The sequence below is a fragment of the Mauremys reevesii genome, linkage group 26 (assembly GCF_016161935.1).
Source record: "Mauremys reevesii isolate NIE-2019 linkage group 26, ASM1616193v1, whole genome shotgun sequence".
NCBI lineage: Eukaryota > Metazoa > Chordata > Testudines > Geoemydidae > Mauremys > Mauremys reevesii.
This window is the reverse complement of record NC_052648.1, coordinates 14,103,470-14,124,743: the sequence shown is the minus strand read 5'-3', so window position 1 is coordinate 14,124,743 and position 21,274 is coordinate 14,103,470. Positions and strand designations below refer to the sequence as shown.

General features: G+C 43.0%; 1 protein-coding gene across 2 annotated transcripts in view; it reads right to left on the bottom strand.

Annotated features, from left to right (window-relative positions):
* HNRNPM (heterogeneous nuclear ribonucleoprotein M) overlaps positions 1-21,274 on the bottom strand; it is a 49,846-nt gene that overhangs the window by 5,059 nt on the left and 23,513 nt on the right. For both annotated transcript variants that reach the window (XM_039515166.1, XM_039515167.1), the window contains 9 exons: positions 21,140-21,233; positions 14,932-15,126; positions 13,144-13,297; positions 10,826-10,875; positions 9,910-9,970; positions 8,974-9,075; positions 7,909-7,953; positions 7,219-7,293; positions 6,019-6,117 (listed from right to left, as the gene is read on the bottom strand). In XM_039515166.1, coding sequence (XP_039371100.1) covers positions 6,019-6,117; positions 7,219-7,293; positions 7,909-7,953; positions 8,974-9,075; positions 9,910-9,970; positions 10,826-10,875; positions 13,144-13,297; positions 14,932-15,126; positions 21,140-21,233 — 875 coding nt within the window. The remainder of the gene's footprint in view (positions 1-6,018; positions 6,118-7,218; positions 7,294-7,908; positions 7,954-8,973; positions 9,076-9,909; positions 9,971-10,825; positions 10,876-13,143; positions 13,298-14,931; positions 15,127-21,139; positions 21,234-21,274) is intronic.

Genomic DNA, 21,274 nt, shown 5'->3' with positions numbered 1-21,274 from the left:
TGGAGTTCTACTTGCACAAGGATTAGAGTACCGTTCTACTACGCTGGGATTGGATGCCACATCCAATGCATGATGTTATGAAAGTGTGAAATGATTTCCACGTACCAGCTCTGTATATCTCAAAATTAAGGGGAATGTGTATTTAAAAAAAATGTAGATTTTACTAGAGCCATAACAATGAGCTCTAAATGGAGTAGGCTGGACACTCAAAAATCTCATTGTTATATTATTAGAAAATATAGAACGTTTGTCCATGTGAGGATGGAAAGCTGATACTGCTACTAAGTGAGAACTAATTGCCAAACCCTGATGTTTTAGGTGCAGTAAGTTATCCACGAGATGCTGAACTGAGGACTGCATTGGCAAAAGATAGAAAAACACTTCCAATTCAACATGGAGGACTTTCTACTATTCAACAAGTCATTTGCTTGGAGCAAGTTCACAGACTCGTCTAGGATTTAGCCATAGAGCATCCAGGCTGTTAATTTAAGTTCCTGCCCATAGGTTTGGGTGCAACAGCTGACTGATCTTGTGAGATTAAGTCTAGGTCCAATGGAAACAAAATCAGAGCCTCCAGTGACAGATCCAGAGGAGTGGGGAACCAGTGCTGCCAGGGCCACTCTGGGGCTATTAAGATAGACAGCATGATCCAGTTTGATCTTTAGCAACACTGTAAGAGTGGAATTGGGAAAGCATAGTAAGGTTTATCCAGGGTATCAGGAAAGTGTCTGATGGAAATGGGACTGCCACCTGGTAGATAGAAAATTGATGACATTTCCTGTTGGGTTTTGGTTGCAAGTAGACTTATGTGAGGATTCCTCTTCTCTGGAAAATGCAACTGGCTACATCTGGTCGGAGAGACCACTCGTGGGGGACTCGTAAAATGATCCACTTCGGCAGTCTGCCCACTCATTCTGTGCCCTAGAAGATAAGAGGCTTCAAGAATGATTGAACTGGCGCGCCAATATTCCATTTCTGACCTGCCTCGACACAGTGGGGAAGGACAAGCTCTTCCCTGCCTGCTGAAGTAAAACATTGCCACTGTGTTGTCAGAGAACAGACTTTTCCACTGACAGGCTAGGCAGACAGCCTGTAGGTCCCTGATGCTGATATGTAGGGCGAGGTCCCCTTGAGGGACATAAAACTTGAGTATGGAGGGGAACAGATGAGCCGCTCACTCACCCCAGGGCAGACACGTCCATCAGCAAAGATTGAGGGCGGACAAAGGCAACGCCTGCACAAACACTGACTAGGTTTGTTCACCAGTCTAGAGAAGTCAATACTCAAGAGGGCACATTTAACAGAGTTCCGATGTTGAAGATTTGATGAACAGAGGTCAGACAGCTCTGAAGAGTCCTGAGATGTAGGCTGGCATGCTGGACTATGTATGTGTCATATGCCCCAGCACCTCATACAGTTTTGAGCTGTTGTTGGTAAGCACTGAGATCAGCAACAAGAGATCGAACCGTTTGGAACCTTATATCGGGAAGGAAAGCTCTGGCCTGAGTAGAGTCCAGCACTGCTCCTATGAACTCTATCCTCTTATCTGGGCAAAGTAGCTTTTTCTAAGTTGATCAGTAGATCCAGCGTTTTACAAATTGACTAAATGAGAGATAGACTTGACAGTACCTGAACCCTGGACTGGTCTCTGACTAGCCAGTCATCCAGGGCAGGGTAGACTTGTACTCGGAGCCTCCTCAGAAAAGCAGCTACCACTGTCATACCATTTCTGAAAACTCAACAAGCTGCTGACAGGCCAAAAGTAGCACGGTGAACAGGTAATGAGAGCGGTCTTAGGTGGTAAGGAGGAAGCATAGTGTCTCCTTTATACCAGCACATAATGGTGTGCAGCAGCAGAGAGCATTTGAGTCAAGCCAACAGGTACCACTGAGGGAAAAATTCCCTATGATTGACTGTGTGCACAATGCACACATGTAATCACTTGAAGAACCACTCAGTTCGGATACCTCCCATACAGCTCATGAGAACACTTAGGCCTGGTCTACACTAGCCTGTTATTTCGGAATTAGCCGAGTTATTTCAGAAGAAAAAAAAAATCCAGTCCACATGACCAAACTTTTTTTTCTATTTAAAGGGCTCTTTAATTCGATTTCTGTTCTCCGCCTCGGCAAGTGGAGTAGCGCTTAAATCGAGATCACAATCCCGGGTTAAAGGTATTGTGGACGTAATTAAACATTATTGGCCTCTGGGAGCTATCCCAGGATGCTCCCTTGCGACCGCTCTGGTCAACACTCTCAACTCCAATACACTAGCCAGGTGGGCAGGAAAAGCCCTGGGAACTTTTGAATTTCATTTCCTGTTTGGTCACCATCAGCACAGGTGACCATCAGCACAGTCCACCATCACAGGCGACCACAGCGTCCTGGATTCGAAGATGAGCCCCAGCATGGTCCGAACGGGAGGTACTGGATCTCATCACATGCTGGGGAGAGGAGTCTGTTATGGCAGAACTACATTTAAAAAAAAAACAAAACAAAAAAAAAAGAACACAAATACCTATGCTAAAGTCTCCAGGGCCATGATGGAAAGAGGCTACTCCAGGGACACAGAGCAGTGTCGTACAAAAATCAAGGAGCTCAGGCAAGTGTACCAAAAAGCCAGGGAGGCAAACAGGCGCTCTGGGTCACAGCCCCATACATTCCGCTTTTACCATGAGCTGCATGCAATTATGGGGGGTGATGCCACCACTACCCCACCACTGTCCGTGGACACCTGCAAGGGGGGAATTGCACGGAGGAAGAGACATTGTAAGACGAAGAGGAGAGTGCACAGGCGGCAAGTGGGGAATCCATTTCCCCCCACAGCCAGGAACTAATCTTAACGCTGGATCCAGTAGCCTCCCCTCACTCCCAAGGCGGGCTCCTGTTCCATGACCCTGGAAAAGGTACTTCTGATGAATGAGAGGCTGATCGGAGCCACGCGGTGAGGGGGAAACCCAGCCGTGCTGGGTTGTTCGCGTTTAGAGTAAATGGCTCATCCCTGCTCTGAGCCTGATCGGAGCCGGGCGGAGGGTGGTTGTGTGCAGTGGTCATCCCAGAGAGCCCGCAGGCCCTCCTTTTATATGGCAAATCCACCAGGCAATGCTTGCTGTGGGAAAGGGGGCCCAGCAGTTTGAAAGCATTGAAATGAACGTAGAAGCAGCAGAATCCTGCGTGCCCCTAGGGGCTTCCTGCAAGATGAATTCTGTTGCCCGGCTGTGTGTGATGGCTTACTCATACCAAAGTGCCCCCTTTGTTCTCTGCAGTTCATTTTTTAAAATACTACCCTCCCTTTTTCTCCTCCCACAGGTGCAAATGTTTCAACGCAGCCCCTATCTACTCCATCCCAGAGGCTGGTCCAGATTAGAAAGCGGAAAAAAAATGAACTTGGGAGGACATGTTTGCTGAGCTCATGCAGTCCTCCCGCACTGATAGGGCCCAGCTGAATGCATAGAGGCAAACAATTGTGGAGTCCCGTAAAGCATTATGGCAACACGAAGAGAGGAGGGAGGCACGCGATTAGAGCAGGCAGGACGCTATGGTCAAGCTCATGGGGGAGCAAACTGACATGCTCTGCTGTATGGTGGATCTAATGCAGGAAAGGCAGCAAGACCACAGACTTCCGCTGCAGCCCCTGTATAACCACCCTCCCTCCTCCCCAAGTTCCATAGCCTCCTCACCCAGACGCCCAAGAACACGAGGGGGAAGCTACAGGGACCCACACACTCAACCCCAGAGGACTGCCCAAGCACCAGAAAGCTGGCATATGCAAACTTTTGATTTGGTTTCTCGACTTGTTTTTCCCTCCTCCTCCTCCACCCCCCAACCCAACCCCCCACCCCCAGTCTATCTTCTAATTTCTCTCAATGCGCTGTGCATCAAATGAGTTTTTAAAACAATTTTGACTTTATTTCCTTTCATATATATAGGGTGCGAGTAACTTCAAGAGAAACAAACAACTGTCACACCGTACTCTGGCAAGTCATGAAACTGGCTTTCAAAGCTTCTCTGATGCGCAGCGCGCCCTGCTGTGCTCTTCTAATCGTCCTGTTGTCTGGCTGTGTGAAACTGGCAGCCAGGCGAGTTGCCTCAACCTCTCACCCCGCCATAAAAGTCTCCCCCTTACACTCAGAGAGATTGTGGAGCACACAACAAGCGGCAATTACAGTTGGAATACTGGTTGTGCTGAGATCTAACCAAGTCAGTAAACTGTGCCAGCGCCCTCTCAAACATCCAAAAAGCACACTCCACCCATTCTGCACTTGCTCAGTCTATAGTTGAACTGCTCCTTACTACTGTCCAAGGTGCCTGTGTATGGCTTCATGAGCCATGGCATTAAGGGTAGGCTGGGTCCCCGAGGATAACTATAGGCATTTCAACATCCCCAACAGTAATTTTCTGGTCTGGGAAGTAAGTCTGCAGCTGTTCAAACAGACCAGAGTTCCTGAAGATGCGAGTGTCATGCACTTTTCCCGGCCATCCCACGTTGATGTCAAACGTCCCTTGTGATCCACCAGTGCTTGCAGCATCATGGAAAAAGTACCCCTTGCAGTTTATGTACTGGCCACCACGGTGTGCCGGGGCCAAGATGGGGATATGCGTTCCGTCTATCGCCCCACCGCAGTTACGGAACTCCAGCGCATTAATGCCATCCACAGTGGTCTGCACATTTCCCAAAGTCACTACCCTTGATAGCAGCAGCTCAAAGATTGCGTTGGCTACTTGTAGCACAGCAGCCCCTACAGTAGATTTGCCCACTCTAAACTGATTCCCAACTGACCGGTAGCTGTCGGGCGTTGCAAGCTTCCACAGTGCTATGGCCACTCGCTTCTCAATGGTAATGGCTGCTCTCATTTTGGTGTCTTTGCGCTTCAGGGCAGGGGACAGCAAGTCACAAAGTTCCATGAAAGTGGCCCTACCCATACGAAGGTTTTGCAGCCACTGGGAATCATCCCAGACCTGCAATACTATGCGGTCCCCCACCAGTCTGTGCTTGTTTCCCAGGCCCAGAATTGGCGTTCCACGGCACGAACCTGGCCCAACGCCACCATGATCTCCCAATCGCCACATGCCATGCACCTAGGGAACGTCTGTGTCCATGTCCTCATCAGTATAGTAATCGCACTGTCGTCGCTTCCTCGCCCGGTTTTGCAGATACTGAACATACTGCTTGATAATGCATGAGGTATTTACAATGGTCAAAACTGCAGCAGAGATTTGAGCGGGCTCCATGTTTGCTGCGCAATGGCGCCTGCACAGATAATCCTTGAAAAAGGGCGCAAAATGAGCTGTTCGGTTCAAGATGGCCGATAAAAGGTGGTAAATGGTTGTCTTCTGTAGCTTCCACGGGAGCCCAGGACAGCTTCCGCCGCTTTCTCCAGATTGTCTGTGCAGCTTTGTTCATGATGGCCGAGAAACGGCGGGAAACGGTTAGATGAAAGAGTAGATAGAAAGAGGAGAGGACATTCGAAGTGGATTCAACATACCAGGAGACAGGTGGTGCACCGTGATGCACCGTCTGCTGGCAGCATGGCATCTGCCATAGCTTTCACGGAGGGAGGAGCGAGTGAAGGCACACACCCAGAAAAACCCGTGAGAACGTTTCTGCCCCATCATGCACTGGGAGCTTAACCCACAATTCCAATGGGCGCCGAGACTGAGGGAACTGTGGGATAGCTACCACAGTGGAACGCTCGCCATTTGATGCTAGCCTCGGTACTGTGGACGCACTCCGCTGAATTAACGCACTTTAGTGGGGACACAACATCGAATGTATGAACTTGATTCAGGAAATTCGAATAAAATAATTTCGAATTAATTTCGTACTGTAGACGTACCCTTAGTTTCTCAAAAGGCATGGTTTCAAATACATTTTAGGGAGTACACTAAATTTTAGTCAAAGTTGCAACTAGATTCTCATACCACAGCAGAAGAGATTATTCCAAACATTACTTGTCACTATTGTGAGCACAATTCAGATGAATAGCACATAGCACAAATACAGCCTTCGTTTGCTTACCTATTCCCCTGTCCAGGGTGTCTCCAAAACTACGAGACATTCCCATTTCATTTCTTCCAAAGTCTCTGTCAAATCCTCCACCCATCGCACGATCCATCTCTGCAGAAAGTATTAATTTAGTATATTTCCAAGACAACTTAGACATTTTGAAGAGAACATGTCTCTTGTAATATTTTAGCAGGTGAACTGTGAAACAAGTGTTTTGCCATGTACTGCCTCTTAGAGATATAGACCCCCCACACACACGTGGAGTTTTTTTGTTTCCTTTTACACGCACACACACTTCAGATCCTTGCACTTCCTTTTCCTAGTGGATCTTGGCAAGACGTTTGGAGGACCTGTATCTATGGATTACATAGGACTAACCCAAGCTCCTGCTCTGTTCCTTAACAGATCATCAACACTCCTCTCTCAACCTACTTATGATGAGGAGGGAGCCAAACCTTTTCAGGTACAACTGTAATATCACTCTATCCAGGTCCTCCCAAGAGCTAGTCAAGATTTCTTCAAAGTTAGGATTTCATATTTCAGTGTTAGAAAGTGGTCAGGAAAAGCTCTGGAAATTTTAGGCTATTTCATACCCCATAAGAGCAAACAAGTGTTTATTTTTAAGTGCAACTCTGCAAGGGAAAGATTGATTGTGATCATTTTTGCTTCTTCATGATGAATAAAGAAAGGCTGAATCAGTTGTCAAAACTGAAGGGTTTTCCTAATTTTATTTACATGTGAAGGTAAGGTCTTATCCATCCCAGAAGACTAGGGAACTGAGTAAAGCAGGCTATCACAAGTGAAACCTGAGCAATTGAGAGGGGAAAGGAATTTTTGGTCAAAGTGGTTGGAACTGTTTATTGGCATCTTTAACTGAAATGTTTAAGAAGTGGAAAAATGAGATCTTTGTTGAAGATGCATCACTCCCATTCCAACAAGAAAAGATTGAGAAAACTCCAGTTTTTTCCAGGGAGACCTACAGCAAAAATTAAACTTGACACTGCTGTTATGGCTTGTGGTAAAAACAAGCAAAAAAATAAAGCTTTCAGGTTCTCGTTACACAATATAAAGGAAATGTAGCCTTAAAGCATACAATGCTCCAACAGGACTGCCAATCATTACTAATTCAATTAGACCATCCAAATTTGAAGAGTTCCATGACAAGACATTTACTGAGGCTGGGGGTCTATAATGTAGGAATCAGTGCCTCACCACTCATTCTGCCCATATTCATTCCAGATGGAAAGCGACCCAGGTTGTCCATGCCACCAAAAGGACCCTCCATTCCTGAAACAAATTATAGTATCTAAGATAAAGGTGACATTAAAAAGTGCATTTCAAATAAGTTACCACACTAGATCAGAATGTTATTCCACCTATTTACTCTTTGGTAATATTGCTAGGAATATTCTAGGAAAAGCAGCCACATGTAAAATGCCATCTCAAAACAGTACACCTTGGAGGCATAAGGGAATGTTTACAAAATTAAAACTAGCATTAACAAGAAATTCCTTGTAATGGAACTGTTCAGTTTAGTCTCAAGATAGAATATGGCTACAGGCCCATGCTCTAACTTTTGTAAATATCCAGCAGCAGTTAAGAGTCACAAGTGGTTAACATCTTGGTTTATATTTCATCTGAAGATCTCACCCCTCCAGGAGCACAATACCTATTAGCACAACATATGGTAATTTATTACTGCTTTAAAAACAAGGGTCACTACTGACTCAGTGACTGTTTCCAAGTAAACAAATGCTTATCTGGCATTATTCTTCCTAAATTAAGGTATTTCCAGGGAGATATCAGTCTACGTAAATGATAGCTAATACCAAAGACAAATAAAGATATATTTATATATGAAAAAGCTATTTGCACTTCAGAACTGCATATACAGTAGCTTACCTCCCATTTTATTTATTCCAAAGCCCATGCCTTCCATTCCCATTCCTCAAAATAAAAAAAGAAAGCTTTATTTACAGATGGAATTATACATGCATACAATCAGTCTGATGTTTCAGCTTCTCAAAGTTACTTTGCAGGAATGCGGACTTAGATTTTGGTTTAAAAGCTTATACTGAGAAAAGTAGTGAACGAGCAGATCTACTAACAAGAGCTCTTTGGGGAGAAGATGACATGAAATCCTTTCTAAAAGGACAAAACAGCAGAAAAATCATGAGCATATTCAAATTGAAAGTTGTTAGAAATGCAACTTCACAATTGGTTCTTTCACAGTAGCATGTAATGAATCCAGTATTCATTTTCCAGGCAACTTAGAATTATGGATTCTAAATGGAGGTCAAATTATCAGTTACTGATGTTTGGTATTTAGTAGGAAGCCACAAATCGCTTATGAATTATGACAATACTTTGAAATGCAACACCTTCAGGTATCTGACTTGGAACTTCTGTGTTCTATTTTGACAAGAAGCATTATAGCCTCAGGTGAAGTGCCACTTCCCTATTGGACATAAAAAGAAAGCCTGACCGAAGCACAAACAATCCCATCTCAGAATATTACCATAGAGGAACACTGATAAGAGGGAACACTGTATCAAATAGTTAGAGGTCTAAATGTAGATTTCTGAAATCAAAAGGCTTTCCAAACTCAGTAAGAAGTTTCCAATAGAAGACTACTTTGAAAGTTTAACATCCCCTTGTACTGTTTGCTCCTAGTGTACAAGAACCAGAAAATGAGGTATGTACTAGGCAAGGGGTTTCCAAAGTGTGGTATATGTACCACAGGTGGTATGTGAGTTTGATGTTCCATCTATTCATTTAGAATTTAAGGTGGTACGTAAATCCACTCTACTTTGGATCATCACGGAGGACAAATACTTTAGCAGTTTGGATTTTTTGAAGCACGTTTTGGGTTCTCTTTACTGGAAAGACAGCAACCCTAGGCCATATGAAAAGCTCGGAAAAAGACTTAATGAAGCGCACACACAGTAAGAAGTGTGATTTTCTTACCTCCAGGTCCCATGTTGGGCATTCCCATGCCTTTGTTTAAATGATTTGCATCAATAGGCTGACCTCCTGGTCCTAATCCCATGCCAATGCCACCAAGCCCATCTAGAGAAAAAAGTAATTTTTGGGGAGGGGCACAGATGATAGCAAGCTTTGTTCTTAAAGTGACAAAATTACTATTTTGTTCTGAAGATCTCAGTGGATTCCCACTCTTGGGTCTGTATTTCTAGCACTTGAGTAAGTGGGAACTCTCGAAACTCTGAAGTTGGATCTGAAATAGTGATGATAGGTGGTGCAATACCACCTCTCTCTACTTCCTCAAGCATCTCCCTCCCAATCCCCATTTAGGTACTTTCAAAGGTCAGCCCTAATGCAAGAGCTGAAAGTCTTCTAAACAGCAAGATGGAAAAAAGAATGAACGTTTACTTTTGGATGATGGAGGATAAGAAATGAGTTAATATATAAGTTAACACCCCTCCATTTGAGATCAGTGGGAATCCAGTGGGGAACAGCTCATCCTTTTTAGAGTATTGTTCTTGATCATTCAATAGCCAAGGTAAGGAAACAGCCAACTTCCTTCTCACATACAGATGCACTTACTAGGGATTGTAGATGCATCCCTGTGGATACTTAAATGCTATAGAATTCAAAGCACAAAGCCAGCCTCCTGCCTTTAAGAGGCATGATGTTTCCAGACACCATCTTGACTTTCCTTTGATCCAGAACTGATTGAGGGATCCCCAAACCACAGAGGCTAACCCCTCCTGTCGCCTTGAGTATTAGGGAGTACCTGGAATAAAAGCCCTTCCTCACCTCACCTAGCAACATCAGCTTTATGGCACTCTTTGCCAAGGAGGCTTTCCTGCACCATTCCTGCAGTATAGCAAACTGAACTCCTGCAAGCCATAAATTCAAGGTGTTAGTTTTAAAGAAACTTACGAGGAAGCTGCTGGGGTCGTTCTGGAGGGAAGAAGTCTCCCTTTGGAAAGGCTCGCTCATCCTGAAAACAGGTCAACAGCATTAAACCCCACACATGAGATTACTGGCAGCACCTTTTAATGGAACCAACCCTCTGAAAGCTATGACAATTCCTGGCAAACAACATCCATAACTGTACTATGGACTTACTGCCAAGTAGGCAATTCATAAATATGGCCATTTCCTGAAGTTACGTTTTGGGGGGATTACCCGAGAAGAGAATTCTCTATGGGCAAGGCACTGGCACTTTAGCCTCCTCAATGCAACTTGAGAAATAGCAATAGGGGAAACTTGGAAATCTGCATTTAGCTACACTAACAATACAAATGCATTTAAATCGTTTAGGTGCTTGCTGATGGCATAAATAAAATTTTAACTGGCACTAAAGCTTTCTGTTAAAGCAATTGCAGCTGTCCTCAAGAGTGCTCTACAAACAGCAATCCTAGCCATAAGACAGATATGTACCAGTAAACAAAAAGTTATTCCAGCTTTGAGTGATGAAACCAGTTCAAAATCCAGATTCATTTGATCCTTTGCCTCTGTTATGCTGCCACATAGCCATTCTATGGCAGCTGCTTGTGTTTCCTATGTGCTTAGGCTGGGTTTGAAGCAGCAGCACGATGATGAAGAGTTCTGAGTGCTTAACGAGTCTGATGACCTCTCACATTTCATCCTACAAACTAAATGTGACGAAACAATCCTCACAGTTGCATCTCCATTTCTCTCCTTGCCTTCCCCTGCCACACCAGATTAACACATTGCTTGGTTCTCAACTTGTGAGTGTTCCATGGACCACAGTTTGAATGCCAGCCATAAGGATATCCAACCCATGTTCTGATATCACATTACACAGTAAGAGGACTGTGAATATACTTACCATTTTTACATGCATTGGTCTGTCAAAAAGCAGTTGCCCGTTGAACATTGCTAATACTTAAGTTAAGGATTTTTTTTTCAAAATATTAGTCCAAAAATCTTATTGCTAAAAAACTTAAAGTTTGAAGCTGTACTGCTGTTAATGTCTGGCAGTGTATCAGCCCCACCCCACAGCAGGGAGGCTCTTAAGCAAAATAGGCAGTCATGGAATAAGTAACTGGTAACTTGTGTATTAGTAACTGGTTAAGAGATAGGACAAAGGGTAGGAATAAATGCTCAGTTTTCATAGAGGCGAGAGATAAATACCAGAGCCCCCCCCAAGGATCTGTACTGGGACCAGTGCCCTTCAACAAATAAATAACTGACCTGGAAAAAGGGGTAAGCAGTGAGGTGGCATAGTTTGCAGACAATAAAAAAATTACTCAAGTCCAATGCTGACTGTGGAGAGTTACAAAGGGATCTCACTAGACCAAGTGACTGGCAACAAATGGCAGATTAATTCAATGTTGATAAATACAAAGTAATGCCCACTGGAAAACAATCCTAACTACACACATAAAATGATGAGGGCTATATTAGCTTTTATGACTCAAGAAAGATCTTAGAGTCATTTATCAGAGGGGTAGCCGTGTTAGTCTGGATCTGTAAAAGCAGCAAAGAATCCTGTGGCACCTTATAGACTAACAGACGTTTTGGAGCATGAGCTTTTGTGGGTGAATACCCACTTCTTCGGATGCAAGTAGTAAAAATTTCCAGGGGCAGGTGGGTGGGGGTGTGTGTGTGTGTGTGTGCGTGTGCATAAATAAAAGCAAGAAGCAAGCTAGAGATAACGAGGTTGGTTTTCACACCTCAACTGCTAGAACAGGGCCTCATCCTCCCTGATTGAACTAACTAAGCCACAATATTAAGGAGCACACCACTGCTCTCTGGTGTCTAAACTTCTGACTGCCAGAAGCTGGGACTGGACGACAGGAGATGGATCATTCAATAATTGCCCTGTTCCATCCATTCCCTCTGAAGCATTGGTCTGGCCATCCTTGCTCTCCCTCCCTGGAACTTAAAATCCATCAGCTGAAGCTTCAAAAGGTATCTTCATCAGTGTTTTTTGGTTGGGAAAAATTAAGATTATAAACATATTTAATCCTAACCAAATAAGAGTCTTTAAGACTCTATGACAGGTTCAGAGTGGTAACCGTGTTAGTCTGTATCAGCAAAAAGAACGAGTACTTGTGGCACCTTAAATTTGCAAGACATTATGTATCATTAAAAACTATGCATTTGAAAGCCAGAAGACAATTTAAATTTCTCCAAACATCAACTCTACTCCAGAAACTTTAGCAACTTTGCTCAGGCCTGAAACTCAACCTCTGACATGTCCATTTTGACACATGTACCTCTACTATATGATGCTATAGTACTTAGTCTAATATGAGCCTCATTCCTGACATACACCCCATTCTCTAATCCACCCTCCCATTGTGAGCCAGCTTAAAAACATCATAGCTATCAAATCGTGTCTCCCCCTTTTATCTGGATGCCTGATTTGGAACACAGTACTCTGAATGCTCAGCCTTTAACTGAAAAGTTGAATTGTAAAATTCTTTCTTCCTTTGTTACAAGTGCTCACAAAGGAAAAATATGAATAAAAATTTGTTTCCCCTCAGCATTAGGATCACTTGCTTGGCATCTGTGATTATCACGTTTATTAGCTGTCTTCCAAGAAAGCAAAGGTAGACAGGACCAGAGTTTACAGTATAAAAAGCAGGTACATTTAAAAAGGTCCAGACCTTCATACATCATAAAACAGGGAATGCCACAAACCTTTCTCCCCCAATCTCCCTCACTGGTCATCCGTAAAGGGATTTAAAATAAACCCCTCTAGCAAATCTATATTGTGTTTAATTATTAGGTACACCTAAGAGGCAGCTGTGTACATTTCCAGCCAAAGATATGCAGTATGTTGTTCCAAAATGGAGCCCCTTTCCAATACATTCTTGTTTCCTCAAGTCAACAGTTTACTTAAGCTAGACAAAAATAAAGTTTCATTTACACCCAGGTTTCTTCACCGGTTTCCTCAGTGTCTATGACAGGGTGACAATGTATTACCACGAGGCAAGATGATGGTGCTTAATTTCCATGTGAGAGACAGAAGCACAATCAGAGTTTCTTAACTAATGCCAATTCTACTAGTCTGCCATTTGCTTTCACACGAGGAATCAGATGGGACATGATGGACTGGAAGTCTTGTCTGGTACCTAGGAAAACCTTATTTTAAAAGGTCTTTGCTTCAGTATTGCAGAATTTCTTCAGAAAGGATACATATAGCCTGAACAGCTTCAATAGACTGTTCAAAAGTAACAGTGCCAATCCCACGACTTTTGCCATCTTTGTCTTCTAGTATGTCAGCTCGAACAACCACGCCAGCCATACTGAACACTTCCTTCAGTTTCTTCCAGCCAACCTTGTAATCCAACTGAAAGAAAAACATACTGTTTGAAACCTTCTGTAATGTTTCTCCCAACAAGTAGCCTCAAATATTGTTTACTGAAAGCTTCCTGAACTAGGTGCTGTAGATTTGAGAATAAATTCAATAATCTTTGCAAAAATGGCAGAAAGTGTTAACTCAAAGATAGTCAGCTATGAAAGTTTCAAACCAGAGCAAAGTGAATACAAGCCGTTCACGCATAGCGAGTACCTTAACTCCAGAAGAATCCCGCTGATCAGTATTAGTGATAGAATACTCTAACTGAATTACTGAGTTTTGCTACAGTGTAAGTGCACAGCAAGAAGTATTCTATGATAAATAATAATAATAATAAGATGGAGATATACCTATCTCATAGAACTGGAAGCGACCCTGAAAGGTCATCGAGTCCAGCCCCCTGCCTTCAATAGCAGGACCAAGTATTGATTTTGCCCTAGATCCCTAAATGGCCCCCTCAAGGATTGAACTCACAACCCTATACCTCCCCCAATAAAGTGATGTTTCTTTATACAGTAAGGTAGTCTGGAGATTCAGTGCAGGTGCAGTACTGAGGTGTCATTATGTGGAATGTGCACTGTTTGGCTGTATGACACGTGAATACTGCATTTCATCTCAGGCATGATACTGTCACCCCAACTCATGTCAAATATGTAGGCAACATTGTCGTATCCATGTTGGTCCCAGGATACAAGGTGTGTGAGGTGAGATCTTTTATTGGACCAACTTTTGTTGGAGAGAGACACAAGCTTTCCAGCTTAGACGGAGCTCTTCTTCAGGTCTGGAAATGTACTCAGTGCCACAGCTAAATACAAGGAGGAACAGATTATTTAGAATAAGTAGTAAAAACATTTCAAGGGATCATTCAAGGTGAAGTGGCCCCAATAAATGCCTGAACAACTATGTGGGTGAAACCAAACCAATCACCATGCTCTAGAATAAACTCACACCGGAAAATGATGAAAAAGAAACACCATATTGCCTGTGGGCGAACGCTTTTCACAAAGCGATCACTATCTGACCTATTATTCCACATCCTCAAAGGAAACCTGCACAACACTTTCAAAAGACAAGCCTAGGAGCTTAAATTCATAAATTTGCTAGACCCTAAAAATCAGGGGCTGAAGAGACACTGGATTTATGGCTTATTACAACAATCTATATTCCCTCGCCTACCCCAATGACTGGAGGGGTGTTAATAGACCATTTCACCTTGAACGGTACTTTGAAATGTGTTAACTACTTATTCTAATTAATCTGTTCCTCCTTGTATTTAGCTGTGACCCTGAGTTTCCCAGACCTCAAGAGCTCTCTGTAAGCTCAAAAGTTTGCATCTCTTGCCAACAGAAGTTGGCCCAATAAAAGATAATACCTCACCCATCATGTCAAGTACTACTTTCCTCAGCAGGTAGTCCAACTGAAGACGACAGGACTAGTTACAGAGTAGGACACTATTAATAGACTACAGTCAGAAGGGACCATCAGGATCATCTAGTCTGATTACTCAAAGTAAGTAAATTTGCCAGAATAGAGCCTGATCCCTGGCAGATTGCTCTCCAAATGAAGAGCTGTACCTAATCCAGTTAAATCCCAAATCTTCTGCCCAGACATCACACCGTACTTACATTTGCAACAAATACTGTACTTCCAAGTCTCCCAGCCTGTAAAGCATGGATAATCTCATTGGGTATGTTGGGATTATTGAGGATGCTGGGTGGTATGTTGATCATTCCAGGGCCTCCTGGTCCTGGGCCAATACCCATGCCACCAGCTGCCATGGCCTTCTGAATTGCTCTTCTGGCATGCTCGCCATCAGGATCCTGCAAAACAGTAAGAGTAACATGTTCAACAAGATGGCAAAACTCACTAAACTCAATATGGACACTACAGAGCCAACTTTACTCCCAGTAACACAGGGGGATTTAATGGCAAGACTCCCATGATTCAATAATAAAAGTCATCGGTAAAAAGTAGTTCAGAAGCCTGTATCAGGCACCACTTCACTGCTTGTTTTTGAAAAAAGTTAAGAGGAACAATCTGATAGTGACTCAAGAATCACACTTGAAAAGCTCAAACTGAACTGAATATGGGTTTCACTGAAAGCTGTCTGAAGGAGCATGAAGGGCAATAAATGACAGCACATTCCAGATAGCAAGGAGGGAAAACTTACCTACTCAGGTACTTGGGATACAAAATTATAAATGCTTAAATAACCTAGAACATGGGTTAACAGCAAGCTACACGTGCAAAGGATACTAAATTGATAGCGTGAATACCAGTGTAGATGAACAACAGGGACCCAGAGAGGCAGGAAATTAAGATTCAGTACAGAATAGAGACCCTGTCTAAATTAGTTTTAGCCACTGGAGCAGTTACACCAATATTGTTGTACTGCTGACTGAGCACCTTGTGTAGACAAGCCAAAGAAAGCTTCTACCTGAAGAAAATCCAGAAGAGAATTAACATGGGCAAAGCCATGATGAAGAAGATCTATACAAGAGACCATGGACAGCAAGTTGTAGATACAAGCTTGTGATGCAATATGGAACAAGAGAACTAGTGCACATGTAAGCCAAAATTACAGGGCCATAGCAAGCTATACACCAGAGGAATAAAATGCAGTACATGCAGAAAAGAATTAACTGGATTGGGGGGACTGGAAAGGTTAATTTGAGAGGAAATACAGTTTAAAAAAACCAAGACATTCAAAGGCGTATAAATGCTCAGTTAAGGTCACTCAAATGAATATAATTCTACCTCTAACAGTGACAACTAGAAACAGACAACCTTATCCACTGATTCACCCACCACCCAGGAGATTAAAAGCCAATAAATAGGAAATAAATAGGATTAATTGGATAACTTTAGAAGTTTGTTTCCATACTTTTCAATAATACAGGGTATTTTTGTAAACTGGTTCCGTAGCCTGTAATTTCCAGACAAGCATTAGTTTGACAACCACAACTATTTAGGGTTTCTGGCACAGTGGATAAATTCTTGCAACTTTAACTCTGGGTTAAGATATAGTTTTTAAAAAAGTCTTCAAGAGATTCCTCAATAACAGCTCTCTTGACAAACCTTGCAAGCCACGCAGGGACAAATCCCAGGGTCTCCCAGACAACCTCTTAGCTCCACATATGGCTTTCTCCATTCAGGACCCCGTGTTCCTCAAATGGCCTTCCTTTCTTGCTCTTGTTCAAGGCTAGCCACACCTACTCTCATTTGGATTCGCTGCCAGTCACTCCAACCATCCACTCTGAAAAGCATGCAAACTGGGGTGACTAAGTCAACTGAATGAGGGAGGCAACCTAAAAGCAGCAAAGAATCCTGTGGCACCTTATAGACTAACAGACGTTTTGGAGCATGAGCTTTCGTGGGTGAATACCCACTTCGTCGGATGCAAGTAGTAAAAATTTCCAGGGGCAGGTATATATATGCAAGCAAGAAGCAGGCTAGAGATAACGAGGTTAGTTCAATCAGGGAGGATGAGGCCCTGTTCTAGCAGTTGAGGTGTGAAAACCAAGGGAGGAGAAACTGCTTTTGTAGTTGGCAAGCCATTCACAGTCTGTGTTTAATTCTGAGCTGATGGTGTCAAATTTGCAGATGAACTGGAGCTCAGCAGTTTCTCTTTGAAGTCTGGTCCTGAAGTTTTTTTGCTGCAGGATGGCCACCTCAAGATCTGCTATTGTGTGGCCAGGGAGGTTGAAGTGTTCTCCTACAGGTTAGGAGGCAACCTAGTGACACAGGATGTGGAAAAAGCTAGTGTACTCAATGCTTTTTTTGCCTCTGTCTTCACAGACAAGGTCAGCTCCCAGACTGCTGCACTGGGCAGCTCAGTATGGGGAGGAGGTGACCAGCCCCCTGTGGAGAAAGAAGTGGTTCATGACTATTTAGAAAAGCTGGATGAGCACAAGTCTATAGGGCCGGATGCGCTGCATCCGAGGGTGCTAAAGGAGTTGGCGGATGTGATTGCAGAGCCATTGGCCATTATCTTTGAAAACTCATGGCGAATGGGGGAGGTCCCGGATGACTGGAAAAAGGCTAATGTAGTGCCCATCTTTAAAAAAGGGAAGGAGGAGGATGCGGGGAACTACAGGCCAGTCAGCCTCACCTCAGTCCCTGGAAAAATCATGGAGCAGGCCCTCAAGGAATCAATTTTGAAGCACTTTGAGGAGAGGAAAGTGATCAGGAACAGTCAGCATGGATTCACCAAGGGCAAGTCATGCCTGACTAACCTAATTGCCTTCTACAATGAGATAACTGGCTCTGTGGATGAGGGGAAAGCAGTGGACGTGTTATTCCTTGACTTTAGCAAAGCTTTTGATACGGTCTCCCACAGTATTCTTGCCGGCAAGTTAAAGAAGTATCGGCTGGATGAATGGACTATAAGGTGGATAGAAAGCTGGCTAGTTAATTGGGCTCAATGGGTAGTGATTAATGGTTTGATGTCTAGTTGGCAACCGGTATCAAGCAGAGTGCCCCAAGGGTCAGTCCTGGGGCCAGTTTTGTCCAATATCTTCATTAATGATCTGGAGGATGGCATGTACTGCACCCTCAGCAAGTTTGCAGAGGACACTAAACTGGGAGGAGTGGTAGATTCGCTGGGAGGGTAGGGATAGCATACAGAGAGACCTAGACAAATTAGAAGACTGGCCCAAAAGAAATCTGATGAGGTTCAACAAGGACAAGTGCAGAATCCTGCATTTAGGATGGAAGAATCCCATGCACTGCTACATACTAGGGACCGAGCGGCTAGGCAGCAGGTCTGCAGGAAAGGACCTACGGCAGGGGTAGGCAACCTATGGCACGCTTGCCGAAGGTGGCACATGAGCTGATTTTCAGTAGCACTCACACTGCCTGGGCCCTGGCCACTGGTCCGGGAGGCTCTGCATTTTAATTTAAATTTTAAATTAAGCTTCTTAAACATTTTAAAAGCCTTATTTACTTTACATACAATAGTTTAGTTATATATTATAGACTTACAGAAAGAGACCTAAAAACGTTAAAATTTATTACTGTCACACGAAACCTTAAATTAGAATGAATAAATGAAGACTCGGCACACCATTTCTGAAAGGTTGCCGACCCCTGACCTAGGGGTTACAGTGAACAAGCAGCTGGATATGAGTCAGCGTGCCCTTGTTGCCAAGAACGCTAATGGCATTTTGGGCTGTATACATAGGGGTACTGGCAGCAGATCGAGGGACATGATCATTCCCCTCTATTCGGCACTGGTGAGGCCTCATCTGGAGTACTGTGTCCAGTTTTGGGCCTCACACTACAAGGAGGATGTGGAAAAATTGGAAAGAGTCCAGTAGAGAGCAACAAAAATGATTAGGGGGCTGGAGCACATAATTTATGAGGAGAGGCTGAGGGAACTGAGATTATTTAGTCTGCAGAAGAGAAGAATGAGGAGGGATTTGATAGCTGCTTTCAACTACTTGAAAGGGAGTTCCAAAGAGGATGGATCTAGACTGTTCTCAGTGGTACCAGATGACAGAACAAGGAGTAATGGTCTCAAGTTGCAGTTGGGGAGGCTTGGTTGGATATTAGGAAAAACTTTTTCACTAGGAGGGTGGTTAAGCACTGGAACAGGTTCCCTAGGGAGGTGGTGGAATCTCCTTCCTTAGAGGTCTTTAAGGTCAGGCTTGACAAAGCCCTGGCTGGGATGATTTAGTTGGGAATTGGTCCTGCTTTGAACAGGGGGTTGGACTAGATGACCTCCTGAGGTCCCTTCCAACCCTGATAGTCTAAGATTCTAACTGTGCTTTAGTATTCGTGGTAATATCGGTCTTTTGAAAGGGCTCTTTGGCTTGTAAAATATTACAGAGATTTAGCTAAATCTGTTCCTGAGATACGAAGAGCCAGAAGCAAATTGGGAAATTTCATAAAATGACTCTTAGCTGAGATTTGGAATCTTCAGAGCTATAAAATACCTTGCCTGTTCAGCATAAAAATCTAACTCAGACAAATATGGTGTACACAGTTTCAGGTGGACTACTTTGATTTTAGCATTCTTAGGGAAAGTGGTTAAAAAAGACTGATCAGAATAGCTTCAATGTTAACTATAGAAAAGCTTGTTAGTCACCATAACGACTTGGCTACCTACTAAAGAATACCTGTACAGTCAGCCTTCAAGGAGGGCAAGAACACTTTTCATCTGAGGATCTCAAAATGGTTTAGAGGACAAGTATCATTAGCACCACTTTACAGATTTGAAATTAAGGCAGAAATGATTAAGTGATTTGTCCAAGTTCACTTAATAGCCAATAGTAGTTTGGACTCCAATCTGCCTAAACAATAACTAAATGTAACGAGATGACAGAAAAGAGGTGGGTGAGATATCTTTTATTGGACCACCAGTGATTTCTGGACCACATTTTAGGTTGCATAGAATGTAGGTCTTAAAAAGCTAATACTAATTAAAAATGTTTTGATTAGGGAGGTTTTTTTTTTTGTTTGTTTTTTGTTTTTTTTATACCAATAGCTACTTCCTTGTAGCGAATGGTAATTTGAACACTGCAGCATTGCGCTAGTGTATGAGGAAAAAAAGTGAAATTGACAAGGGGGAGTGTTCCAACAAATACAGAACTCAAAATGGCAAAGATCCCTCTAGTAATTAAAGGTTAGTTCATTCATTCAGCCTACAAGACTTCCAGTGAGGGGCCGTAATTAATATCAATTGGGAAGATGGATTTTTCTATGTTAACAACTAATCGCTGGTAACTGAAGTGAGACCAGACAGCAGTCAGATGGCAGCAATTTCACCAACTCCTGTGCTGGACCAAATTCAAATATATGGAGATATACCTATCTCATAGAACTGGAAGGGATCCTGAAAGGTCAGAGTCCAGCCCCCTGCCTTCACTAGCAGGACCAAGTACTGATTTTTGCCCCAGATCCATAAGTGGCCCCCTCAAGGATTGAACTCACAACCCTGGGTTTAGCAAGCCAATGCTCAAACCACCAAGCTAACCCTAGTCACCCATTAATCCACAGAACGTCAACTCTGCTTCGGAGGATAGGATTAAAATTCAAGATGATCTGGACAAACTGGAGAAATGGTCTGAAGTAAATAGGATGAAATTCAATAAGGACAAATGCAAAGTACTCCACTTAAGGCAGAACAATCAATTGCACACATACAAAATGGGAAACGACTGCCTAGGAAAGAGTACTGCGAAAAGGCATCTGGGAGACATAGCGGACCATAAGCTAAATATGAGTCAACACTGTTGCAAAAAAAACAAAAAAAAACAAACAAACAAAAAAAAAAAACACCACACCCCCCACACCATTCTGGGATATATTAGCAGCAGTGTTGTAAGCAAGACACAAGAAGTAATTCTTCTGCTCTACATGCTTACTTGATGTTCAGATTCACACGTTTTACAAACACTTCCATAACATTCTCTGGAACAGATTTATGGAAAGATTCAGAGGGGTTTAGTCAAGAAAAGTACACGTATGTTTTGCAAGTCAAAACACAGACATGTACTAGCAACAATGGCCACTTTTGCTTGCTATCTTTTTGTCAATCAGTTCTGAATTGTCACATTCAACACCTAGACTTTAAATTTGGCCAATGCGCACATGTTCATTTTTACCTAGATTTCAGAACAATGCCTCAGGTTAAGTAAAGCATATACCTACAACTAAAAGTTTTGACAGCCCAGATCTTAGCTGGTGAACTGATTTCATATAGAGGTTTTAGTTTATTATTTTATGTACTTACCCTTCCGGTGATTTCATATCCCAATTAGCCAAGCATAAAGTTTATTAGATTATGAACAAGCACTTTAAAAGCCAAGACAGAGCAGATTTAAATCTTACTTCTTTCACTTTCAGAGGTCTTCCACTGAGACTATGCTTGTTCAGAACCTCGGCAGCCTTCTTCATGCTTTCTTCCATCTTAAATTCAACAACACTGAGGAGACAAGATAGATTATTAAGAATGTTGCTTGTAGT